At 42.3% G+C, this 13453-nt stretch overlaps 1 protein-coding gene across 1 annotated transcript in view; it reads left to right on the top strand.

Annotated features, from left to right (window-relative positions):
- Positions 1-11195, top strand: part of UBE2E3 (ubiquitin conjugating enzyme E2 E3) — an 84955-nt gene extending 73760 nt beyond the window's left edge. The window contains exons 5-6 of the mRNA XM_083154695.1: positions 2819-2966; positions 10594-11195. Of these exons, the coding sequence (XP_083010821.1) occupies positions 2819-2966; positions 10594-10691 (246 nt within the window). The 3' untranslated portion in view covers positions 10692-11195. The remainder of the gene's footprint in view (positions 1-2818; positions 2967-10593) is intronic.
- Positions 11196-13453: the final 2258 nt, after the last annotated feature.

The raw sequence follows: 13453 nt of genomic DNA, 5'->3' as shown, positions 1-13453 counted from the left end.
TGCAGTGTACACTGGGGGGGGGGGGGGGGGGATACAGGGAAACACTCAAAGCTATTTTAATGATGTAGTCAAAATCACTTACATGAATCACCCCATGTGTACACGGCTTTACACTGTACTAGTATCTGTCCAAAGGGTTTCCTTGGAGATGAAATTGACCTCCTAAAACTGATTATTGTTTTATTCCAAGACCTAAAAGGAATGTGCCCTTCTATTAGCTTCCACTGGACCTTAATTTAGTGCTTAATGATTTAATTAATACCTTGTCAGAAACCAGAAGGAATTATTTCTGGAATGGGTGACACTAAAGGTAGAGAGATGGCAAGATGCATTTATGGTGCTTAGAACCCATTTTTAGAGATCTTTTAAAGATTAAATGGTTCTAGGAGTCAATATAACTTACCCAAAAGTAGTATCTTAATTTCACGTTAAGAAGGACATTGTTACCTTCTCTAGTCATTGTCTCTTAGTACATCCCCCACAGAGCCACTTCACATGTATGAAGCATATTTGGCTTAGTTTTATTTGTAGACTACCGTGTATTTATTGCATGTGGTATGTCGCATTTAAATTTACAATTAAGTATTGTTGTAAAAAACCCAAACTTGTATTTCTGTTAATTGCTTTTACATTTTAAATATGTTTAAATCATCCGTGAAGAACTGCAACTGGGAGAAATATTTTTTTTTTTTCTTTTTGTGAATACTAGTTCCTGTTGCTTTTTGGACCAGTCATACGGAGTTGCTTTAGTGAATTGGACAGCTTGCAGAGTGTAATATCTATATGTAATTCCTATAGTACTTTGTTTTCAAAATGTTACCAGAGCAATGTGTTAAATAAGTTATTGTGACCAATGTATACAAGCATTCACCTGCAAGTGTGTGCTACATCGGCACGTTATTATTCAAAGATGGAAAATATAGTTGATTTGTGTATTGTGATCAATTTTATAATTGTTGTAGATAACTAACCAACTAATAGCTAAGATGCCTTCTTTTTTCTGTACAAAACTGTAAAACTAATTGTATTACTGCAACGTAACCTGGTTTCACTATCAAAGAGCGCTCCTATACCAGGTATCACCCCCCACTCCCTGTCCTCCCTGCTGGTGGAAAGAGAATCACTGTATTTAAAAGGCCAAATCCTCCTTAAGGTGCCCATACACTAGTAAGATTTATCTTCAGATCTGGCTGGTTGGAACAAAAACATGGTTATGGATGAGTGACAGTTTGTCAGTTTTCCAGCATTTCCAAGCAAATGGTCAACTGTCATTTGCTCTCATCCATAACCATGTTTTCGTTCCAACCAGACAGATCTGAAGATAAATCTGCTTGTGTATGGCCACCTTTACTTTTTTTGAGATGAAGTACTACCAGTGAACAGTAGAGGCCACTTGATTGACCGAACTACTCCTTAATAGAAAGTATGAATATGGAGAGAGGGAGCTGAGGAAACAGAGATTGGAGGTAGGAGCAGATAGGGACTGAGCCGTCATTTTGGCAGGGCTTTTAAATAGTCCGTTATAATATACGGCTCACAACTGTATCCAGGATCCAGAACAGTGTTTTTCAACCTAGTGTCCCTTGAGCTGTTCTCAAGTGTACCCCCAAATGTAGAGATGCTAAAACCAGTTTACAGCCACCACCAGTTCAACTGTTATTAACCGGTCTCTTCTTTTCATGTAAAGGGGCTATTTTTGTTACCTGTGGGGACCAGTGTGATTGTTTTTTATATGGAGGCCAATAGGTTTTGTTTTTTTTCCTGTGGGGGCCAGTGTGTTTTGTGGGGATCTCATAGTGTGGCTTGGCAATTTGAAAATCCAATTTAGTGTGCCGCAAGGTAAAAAGGTTGAAAAACACTTATCTAGAAGAAAAAACTGTTTGAATCCGAGGTCTAGCTCCTACAGCAAAGCTCTCCCACATCTTAATATAAACTTTCCACTTGGATTATTTTCACCAGTGTGTACTCCAACCAGTCCATTCCGTATATATGGCACCTAGCTTTTCCCAGACCTTAGTTTGCCTTCATTGTAAATCTGGTATTTTTGATTGTCCTAGTGTAACGTGAACCATTTTTATTCCCCTTTTTTATGAAGTGTAAATAGAGTTTAAAATAGGCAGGAATATGCTAGACTTTGTCCTTGTGAGATGTTATGCGAGATGTAGGGATTACACATTTTATTTGTGCTATAATTAGCATTCAGACCTAGAATCCCGTGTGACAACATGATACAATGTGCGTAAATGTGTGCACTCTATCCAGACGTTTACAGCTATTTTTCTTACTTCGGGGGAATGTAAATTAGAAATTGTTTCTGTACAGTCTTGATATAAGATCTAACCCAACCTTTTATATCTGTAATAAAGCTGGTACTTACCTAAGGAACATCACGTCTTTGTCATTGTTAATTCCTAGCAGCAGTGTTCTGGCATTGTGACTGCTCACAACCAAGTCCTAAGGGAAGGGCAGCTTCAACGTGATATTCCAGCTCTGTGTGTAATGATGTGTAATGATGATAGCAGTATACTGCAACTCATGTAATTAACGGCAAAAAGGCAACAACAAGCAGTGGTGACTATCAAAAGCCCTTGCACGGAATAAAGTAACATCAAATAGAAGGCATATTTTTGCACATATTGTTTTGGACCATATACAACTGTTAAATGCGCTAAGTTTGTGAACTTAGGGATATTTTTGTTGATCATTCCCTTGCTGTTTGCTTTACTGCTTTATTGCACGTCACATGCAAACTTATATTTATATATAGTTAATGCGTTACAGGTGCTTAACAGACTTTTGGTGTCTGCTTGTTTTTTAGGTCACGTTCCGAACCAGAATCTATCACTGTAATATCAACAGCCAAGGAGTCATCTGCTTGGATATTCTGAAGGACAACTGGAGTCCAGCGTTGACCATATCAAAAGTTTTGCTATCTATTTGTTCTCTCTTGACAGACTGCAACCCTGGTAAGTAGATCTATAGAGCCCATAGTGGTTGGACAAAACAAGGGAAATACTCAATTTAGGGGGTAAAATCCGGAACCTATTCCATGCAGCCCTTTTTGGATGGCTTTTCCACGGATACAGATTTGACTTTGTTTAAAGTTGAAGGGTTTGCGAGTAAAAGGCGTGGCTCAGCAAGTAATATGCCGAGCCAACGTGTTTTCTGACCGTGCTGATTTTTCCAACACTCGAAAAATTGGCACTTTGGATTGAATAGTTGAATTGGTGAGAAGTGACTATTTCTCTGACAAGACAACGCTTTTGTTGGTAAGCTGCTCAATCAGAGGTGTGTCACTCAGGTGCCAAAAGGGAGGGTTAATTCTGTCTAGGAAAAAACATTTGGTATCCCAATTGCACACTGAGTGAAACATAACTACATAATAATCAGATAACACAGAGATTTTGGTTGCGTATATCTGCAGATATAGGGATAAGCCCCCAGGCGGTATGTCAAGGCATCTCTGTCAGTGGGGGTCCCTAATACTTGGTATGGGTCTGGGGTGTGGGCCCCCAACATGCCAACACAGGCTGAGTACTCCAGGGCAGCACACAAATGAAAATTAGTAGGGGTTAATAAGAAGCACATAAGTGCTATGTAGGGAAGTGAAGGTGTGATTAAAATACAAAATATATACAATGTGATAGGAAAAAATAAGTGTTAATAAAGTGTTAGGGTGTGCCAACCTGGAGCAGACCAGCCCTACCAACACAGGGGGCACCACACTCCCAAACCCATCCCGGCTAGCAGTAACATATATGTCTGGGCTTAATAGCCCAGTGTAAGGCCACATGATAATGGCTTACTACATCTGAGAGCCAACTTACCTGGAGATACCCCTGGCTTCTCCAATGGCACTCAGGAGTCCGCAATCCCTCCTAATGCAGACCCATCTATGCCTCTCTCAACTGCACAACACTTTTGGTATCTGATTATTATGTAGTTCTGTTTCACTCAGTGTGCAATTGGGATACCAAATATTTCTCTGACAAGTTGGAAAAATCGTCACAGATTGAATAACCCCCTCAGTTCCAGTTTGTTAACATTGTGATACTACAGAGCTTGGGGTGGGGTGGGGGGGCGGGGTTAGGGGGGGGTAGGTAAAGAGGATGTATTATTAACTGGAACACAGAATTTATCTTGAACTATGGGGGCTTTGCTACTACAGGTTGAGTATCCCTTATCCGAAATGCACGGGACCCTGAGCATTTTAGATAAGGGATTACCCCGGATTTCAGAATATATATACATATGTATTCTTTTATTTCTTTTACATACTCGCCTGGTTCCCCTGATGGTCCTCCGGTGCCCATGGTGTCCTCTGGCATCCACGGCAACCATCGGGTTCATCTTTAGTGTCATATCATGCTCCAAGGAGGTATTGCACATGTGCGTAGGTACGCCGGGGATGTCACCGGAGCACCAGCGCAATGCATCCAATGAACCGGGGATGCTGCTTAAGATGAAACCAATGGCTGCTGTGGACACTGGGGGATGAGGCGAGTAGGAAGAAAAAAAGGGGGTTGTCCTGATATATTCTGAAAGCCTATGATTTTCGGAATATTTCTATTTTGGGATATCCAGATGGATAGGGATACTCAACCTGTACTGTATTCCACTACACTTCCCCACTAGTCAGACAGACTTTGCTGAGTATTACTCAGGGGCATACACACAGAGATCTGTGCTTACTTTCTAAGCAATCTAGTCAGATTGCTTAGAAAATAGCAAAAATTTGCTCCGTGTGTATGCCCCTTTAGCATACTTGCCTACTTTTGAAATCTATTTTGAGGGAGATTACAGTTGGTAGTAGAATTTTGCACATCGCCCCATTGAGGGGGCGTGTCATTCTCCACTTAAAGGGCGTGGTTTAGTTCCACATATGGAGAGATTGTGAAATGAGATCGTGAACGTGGCACCTAGAAGCGTGGGTGTGTACTGCTACATCGGAGAGGAATCTATTAAAATGACTTATATCCAAATGTAGATGATCCCAAAGCAGTCAGTAAGAGATAATATACTTGGTAAAGTGCTGGGAAATGGTGCTGATGACTCAATGTAAATGTCTCTATCTCTAGTCTATCTCTATCTCTAGTCTATCTCTCATTCCTTTTTTTTCTCCCCAAAAAACGTAACCGCTACATAATGTGGGCTAGTTGAAATGAGGGAGATTGCTAGACTAATGAGGGAGAGGGAGATTGCTGTTATTTCAGGGAGTCTCCTGCAGAATGCAGGAGGGTAAGCAGCTATGCCCTTTATTAGTCTTTGGCTGCAGTGGATTTTTAGGTTACAATTTCTGATGGTGAAGTTTATTCTAATGCAGCCATGTCTGAAGTGTGACACATCCGTAACATAATGTTTCCGTTTAATAACAACTATAAATGGTTTATTTGTCCTGGAAAATGTTACATAAAGCACAAATGCAGTCAGTCTGAACAGCTTTGCCTCATTGAGTACACTTGCAGATTTGAATTGCTTATTTTTGTGTTGTCAATTATGTTCTTGGGTTTGTGAATTCACGGCAGAGCAGATGGTGGAGTTTTCATTTAAAGTAATGTGTCTATTAAAGTAACCATGTTACCAAGGGTGTGCTTGGCACAGAAGGTTTTATTTTCAACAGTGTAATGCATTTGTGCAGAGATCAGTGTTTATAAGACATCTCTATGGCTTCTGTTACAGCTGCTCATATTACTGCTAATGTGAGACATAGTCACAGTGTAAGCGACAGAAGTGTAATACAGCATTGCTCTGCTGTGTCATTCTATCACAGCCTGGGGCTTACTCCCACTCTGTGCAAGTAGAAAAAATGTCTTAGTGGTACTGTGCCGCGTGCCGGAAAATGGGCGTGGTCAGTGGTGTGGGGAGTGGCCACATGACAAAACTTTAGAACACAATGACATTTCTGTTTGGGCTTGTGCAGTGCTTCCTGCGCACACATACAGTTCCCCTATGTGTGCCTCATACATACATACATATATATATACAGTCCAGAGGGTCAGGCACAGCCACAATAGAAAAAGTAAAGTCCCGGTGCCAGCAGTAGCCCCACAAAGAGGGCAAATATAATACTCACGCTGCTAGGAAAGCAGCAACTGCAGCACACGGAGGAGGGTGAAGAATCACGGAGGCAGGAATCAATGCATCGTTTCGATGCCTGATGACGATTATTAAAATCGAAACGTTGCATTGATTCCTGCCTCCGTGATTCTTCACCCTCCTCCGTGTGCTGCAGTTGCTGCTTTCCTAGCAGCGTGTGTATTACATACATATATATATATATATATATATATATATATATATATATGTCACTGGCTGTAAGATGTTTGCAGCATTATCTTGCTTGGCGTGAAGCTGGTTTTCCAAGGACCGTATGTGCAGAAAGCATAGATGACAGATGAGCCCCACCAGCCAGTTTACAAGAAGTATGTTCCCTCCTGTGTACAGGACAGGACACAACAAGGACCAGGGTCCCCTCTATCACTCAGTTACCTCCAGCCTGCGCCACAACACATCCCACTGCAGCAGCCGGGCGCCTTTGCCGACGCTCTGACAGTGTAGCCCCTCACAGTCCTGCCGTCCTCTTCGCATCGCTTATCCCCAGTCTTGTCAACCCACATGCGCAGTTTGCAGCATTATCTTGCTTGGCGTGAAGCTGGTTTTCCAAGGACCGTATGTGCAGAAAGCATAGATGACAGATGAGCCCCACCAGCCAGTTTACAAGAAGCATGTTCCCTCCTGTGTACAGGACAGGACACAACAAGGACCAGGGTCCCCTCTATCACTCAGTTACCTCCAGCCTGCGCCACAACACATCCCACTGCAGCAGCCGGGCGCCTTTGCCGACGCTCTGACAGTGTAGCCCCTCACAGTCCTGCCGTCCTCTTCGCATCGCTTATCCCCAGTCTTGTCAACCCACATGCGCAGTGAGTGCCCTCCGGGTCATTTGTTATGGCAGTACGGGGTTCCCGGCACAATATGTTTTGGCGGTACGCCGTACCGCCACACTTGCACCACTGCTCCCACTTTAAGTAAGGAGCCGATGTAATATGCACAGCTATGGGTCACTGGTGGTGAGATAAGGGGGTTATATACTTCACAGAAACAAAATAACTCCCCCCAAATCTAACTCTCTCTGTGCATGTTACATCTGCCCCACCTGCAGTGCAGTATGGTTTTGTCTGTTTGCTAAAAATTTGATCAGGTGTGAAGAACCCAGTAAACCAGCAAGTTTGGGTGGCAATTACAGTAGCTCATCTTATAAAATAATGCAATCAATTGTATAGCAGTGTTTTTAAAGTCGTTACATTTACCTTATTGGTAGATCTAATAATATTTTTTTATATTGCTCCAATAGCATGAGAATTACTGTATACAATGTAAAGGTTAAAAAATAGTGGATGGGTGCAATAGCCTCCCATCAGATATGCTAGAGCAGTGGCCTCCAGCCTTTTTGAGACATAAGAGACAAAAACCGCCGGAAGAGCTACTAAAATAATGAAAAAAAAATCTGCATAATAATCAATAAATGCCCTTTACACGTTATGCCACACACTGTAATGCCCCTGACACAATATACCACACACTGCAATGTCCAATATGCCGCATACATACCTCCCGTCACTGGAGACAGAGCAGAAGGGACATCTGAAAATTAGGGGGCATGACCTACTATCGTGGTATTCCTGCGAGGCCACATCCCCCATTTTTTTCACTATGGGGACATGGCCAGCGCTCTGAGAGCTGCTGGCCATGCCCCCAGCCTTTCTGAATAGATTCTGTGCCATATATACACATGCCACCAGCAGTGTCAGATAAACAATCCCCCCCCCCCCCCCAGATTGTGGTGCCATTCTAAATGAATATTCTTGTGGTACTGTGTGTTCGTGATGTAGGTGCGCAGCAAAAAATGGGTGTAGCCTCATGGGGGTGTGATACACACATGCCCCCAATAGTGCAGAGCCAGATATACATATGCCCCCAATAGTGCCAGACACACACATGCCCCCTCGGTGCCAGGTAAGCTCCCACAGTGCCAGAAACCGGTATGCCCCCACAGTGCCAGATACTGCCCCCTCCCAGATGCAGCGACCGTGCTCCATTATACATATGCCACACGCTAGGATGCCCATTACACATATGCCACACACTGTGATGCCCATTACATATTATGTCACATAAGTGCCGCTTACCTACATGCTCGATGCCAGGAGTTAGGTGCTCGATGCCAGGGGGGTTTCACGCTTGTTGCCCAGGGGGAGGTGAATTGCTCGTTGCCAAGGGGGGTGCTGCCAGCCTCACACAATGCAAAGCTGGCAGCCGGGCAGAGAGCGATGGGCATCCTGGCTGTATATTGAAAGGAGGTCCACCGCTATTTTGAATGCTCCCGCTGGACCGCGAGCCAATGGGAGCTCGCGATCTGGCAGCCAATCAGGAGCCACCACTGCCGGCTCCTGATATCCCATGAAAGCTAAAGAATGCTGCACTGACCTGGTGGATATGAGCGTGGTTCCTCTGACATTGATTGTGCATGTGATCTGAGCCTATTGTCTGTTACCACAGACTATTCTGGCCATGAGCCGCAGGCCACGAACATAAGCACTTGTGTTTAGCCATTGCGCTTCCCTCGATGCCATTAAATGGAATTGTCCTAATCGTCGGGCATCCCACCCACTATCACTCCCAGTTCAAACTCTGATAAATCACACTGCCTTGCTATAAGAACTCTAGCCAGTGATTGACGTGATGTCCGAAACAACTGACGTACTGTGATGTCTTGGCCTGGTCATTTCCAACACTTGCAACACAGTACGGTGATGTCTCTTAGCATTGCTTTTACTTACTGTTCTCCCATGACGTTTGGAACTTCAGTGTACGTATATTACACAGCACAGCAGGGGCCATTAACCACCTCATATCCAAAGGGGGGAAAAATGTTCCTTTTAGAAATCCATTAACGTGCACATTGTACCCATTTTATACAAAGAACCTGTAATATTGTGCGGCGGAATGACACTGGATTTTCATGTAGATAAGACAGGACGGTTAATTGTCATTAGCGTGTCCTTGTTCAATAACAATGCTGGGTTGAAGAGATCTGCACACTGGACAGCTGGTCATGCATATGTTCGACACTAGTTGTGCTCCATTTTTTATTTATTTATGAAAAGTTTCTTATATAGCGCACACATATTCCGCAGCGCTGTACAGAGAATATCTGAACATTCACATCAGTCCCTGCCCCAGTGGAGCTTACAAACTATGGGGCAGATGTATTAAGCTTTGCAAGAGATAAACTTGAGATAAAGTGGAGATAAATTGGAAAGAGATAACGCACCAGCCAATCAACTTCCAACTGTCATATTTCAAACACAGCTGATTGGCTGGTGCGTTATCTCCTTCCAATTTATCTCCACTTTATCTCAAGTTTATCTCTTCGCCAGGCTTAATACATCTGCCCCAGTATTCCCTATCACATATACATGCGCACACAGACACTTTAGGGTTATTTTTCTTTTTGGTGGAAGCCAATTAACCTACCAGTATATTTTTGGATTGTGGGAGGAAACCAGAGTACCCGGAGGAAACCCACCCAAACATGGGGAGAATATACAAACTCCACACAGTTAGGACCATGGTGGGAATCGAACCCATGACCTCAGTGCTGTGAGGTAGTAATAATAACCATTACACCATGGGTACTGCTCCATGACTCTGTGAATGCTTCGATGGTAAATCCCAACTTGCATTGTTGTGGTAAGGGGAAAGTGCAGTGGAGGAATTTTCTCTCTCAGTGGTCAATTCTAAAGTCTGGGTTGCGGTCTGCACCGAATATTGAAAGGTTTTCTTTTTTCCTCCCAGTTGTTGATATATAAAATTATGTTCAAATTACAACAAAAACAATTGCTGTAAATGTTTTATTCTAGTATTCGAACATTGGGCTAATAGTATCAAGCCTTAACAAGTGATAAAGTGTTCTTTAATGTATTATCACTGCTTGCAATGCCACATTATAGTCAGCAGGTGGCAGTCCTGCTGTTTCACTTCATAGTGTGGCTCAGTATCGAAGCCCTTCAGTTACAACCATCTGCAAGTTTGAAGAATGCTTTACCATATAAACATACAATTTGAAGGCGGATATAGGGCGGTATTCAATCCCGTCACCTATTCAATGCTGCCATTTCCGACAGCATTGGAGACAGATCACGACAAAACAGATCCAACTTTAAATCAAGTTGGATCTGTTTTGGCGGAAACTGCCACGGATCGTTGAATTCATGGCTGTTTTTCACCGACACGCCCACTTTTTGACACTCAACAGCCAAATCACTGAATTCTGGCTGCCGAGTTACAGCCAAGCTGAGCGAAAAAGGCCCGGGGTTCCTACTGTCCGGACGTTCCGATAGCTGCAATCCCAGATTTAATACAGACCCTAGTCTATATATTATTATTTTTTTTTTTTTATCTTACTTGCTCAATAATTCTTTGGTGTTCCCTGAAGAATGTTGGGGTGTTTCCATGGTTGTCTATATTTTAAAATATAATATGTTGGATTTCCTTCTGCAGTAACTTCCTTTTCTTCTTTTGCCTTGGCAGCTGACCCCCTGGTTGGAAGCATAGCGACTCAGTATTTGACCAACAGAGCAGAGCATGACAGGATAGCCAGACAGTGGACCAAGAGATACGCAACATAAATTGTACAACGCAAACCAAGCACAAGGCATCTGTACAATGTGCAGCACATCTTTCTAGCCTTTACAATACGGACTTCTGTGTATATGTTATACCGATTCTACTCTCTGCTTTTATCCTATATGGTATACTGCCCCGAAAGGTAAATGCTAGCGAGTAGATATTTGTAGCTGTAGATTAGTCATGTTAAAATGCCTACTTGCAAGTCTTGCTTCTTTGGGATATCAAAACGTATTTTGTGATGTACTAAGGATACCGTTCCAAACCAAATATTATAGTGCATTTTAGCCTAATTCATTATCTGTATGACGTTATTAAAGTTAGATGTAGATTACTAGAAAATGTAATTTGTATTAAACCCAGAAATATTTCCAATTATGTGGTACACGCTGTTGTGGAAACTGTTTTACCTTTTGTCAGTTTGTACTGAAAGGATTTCCTTTACCCCTTTGTAGCTCAGAGAGCACCCATTGTATTACCCCAAACACAATAAACATCTTCCCTGATGTGTACTTTCCTTGCTTTCACACATGAAAATGAATGTACAATTGGTTGACACAGTATTATGTTAAGATTATATTGTAATTACTCTTTTTTGTTTATAATCTGTAAAGACTTTATGACCCCACCCCCATGACCGCTCTCCCCATCCACTTTGCATTGTCGTTACTAAGAACCGTAGATGTAATTGGATATATACTTTCCACTGCCAGCCTTCTTCCCAATTGGCTTATTAACATAACCTTGGGGTAGTTCAGAAGACTGAACAAACCAAAAGCTGAAAAATTCCAGGAGAAAAAGTACAACGTAAAAAGTAGAACAGGCATACAAAGAGGTTGAAGAGGTTGAAGCAAAAGGTAGAACACAACTACTGGAATACAAACCTACCATACAGGAAAAGGCCAATAAATACATTTATTTCGTCACCCAATTTAATGCCACAGCAGGCCAAATAAAAACCAGGACAGACACATGTATGAGGGATGAGACCCTGGAACAGGTACTCTCCAAGAACTCTAAAGTTGTCTACAAGAAGGCCCCCAGATGTCAAAACACAACCAGATCCCACCACAAACAGGCACAAATAACAAGTGATGTGTGGGCTGCAGGAACGTACCCAGAAACATAATAACAGACATCCAGTTGAACTCAACAGACCATTTCACACCTAGAAGTAATCGTTCTTTTCCTACCCATATGTAGTTAGGACAATTAGACCCCTCAAAACTTCAATCACAGAACATATCCGAAATATTTAAATTAGGATATGAGAAACACATTATTTCATTGAACTACAAAGAATAACACAAGTTTGACCCTTTTATCACATTCACAGCCATACAATCACTCCTTCCTAATGTGAGAAGAGGCGACTACCTTAAAAATAATAAGCAAAGAGGAAATGCGATGGTTCTATACACTACAAACAGTGATCCCAAAAGGACTGAGCACTGATTTCAATTCAAAAATACTAGATCGACCCCTGACCCCACAGTCATCATCCCTCATGGATCCATTAGAATAATGTACAGTCAACAGATATTAACATATAGAAGATATACAGTAAACAGGACATAAAAACAAATCAACTAATTAAACAACTAGACTAAAAACACAAGACAGAATGCAAAAAGGAAACCTATTGTATATAAGCACTAACATATTGTACATCCAATTACTGCAACGGGACGCTACAAGCATTACGTCGACAGTCATTAGTTTGACCATTATAAATTGACAGTCACTAGCTCAACACATGAAATGGGTGGAAATGGTCATTAGGTTGACACAAGCATTAGGTCTACATGAAAAAGGTCTAAATTAGTTTTTTCCTTTAAAAAAAATTAAATAAAAATATATTTTTTTTTTCTTACTTCACTATCCAAGTGAGCATAGTGTGAGAATATAATAGTGTTCCGAGTGCAGTGAGCGAATGCGACACACACATACGGTGTTCATGTCAACTTAATTCGACATAGACACCAAAAAAAAATGAGAAACTTGTTTCAACCTTTTCCATGTCGATCTAATGCTTGTGGCGACACAAGATTTCATCTGTGGACATACTGACTTGACCTAAGTTATGTCGACACTATGACCCATCCCCTACTGCATTCTATGTAAAGTTTTAATCCTGGCCCTGACACCAATACAATAACCTTATCTCATACTGTCTACCCCTACTACGCTAATCAAGAACCATTCAGCTGGCACCATGACCCCCCACAACTCCCCATTATCAATTCACACACATGCACCCACACATCAGTTCTATGCTCCTGACACACAAACTCCTCCCACTCCTCTCCAACTACACCCGCTTCCCACAGCCCACCATCAACTACACCCTCCTCCCACCATCTACTACATATTTTACTACTACACTTGACTACAAGTCATTACTTGTAGTAACCCGGTGTAAAACAAACAGGAGTAATGACGCTTACATATCCCTGTAACAGTTAGACGTTATGTTATATACGCTACTTGTAAGACCATAAGTTGCAGACCTGGAAGCTGAGCCAGCACAGAGTTGCAGCAGTGTGTCCCCTTCACATGCGCCATGAAGCCCAGCTGCACCCATGGCTCCACAAAGACCACAGAGGACAACGCATCTAAGGTAACTTAGTGAGACATGCCACTATATATCCCTGGTAACCTCACCATCAAGCCCATCAACCACTGCGACCATTTATCAGCCCTGCAGAAGTACTTTCTGGTAAGTGGATCTTCAATAGGCTGGACGTGGCCCTTAAGGACTGCC

Source organism: Crinia signifera, chromosome 7 (assembly GCF_055691185.1).
Source record: "Crinia signifera chromosome 7, ASM5569118v1, whole genome shotgun sequence".
Classification (NCBI taxonomy): Eukaryota; Metazoa; Chordata; class Amphibia; order Anura; family Myobatrachidae; genus Crinia; species Crinia signifera.
This window is presented reverse-complemented; position numbering and strand designations above follow the sequence as displayed.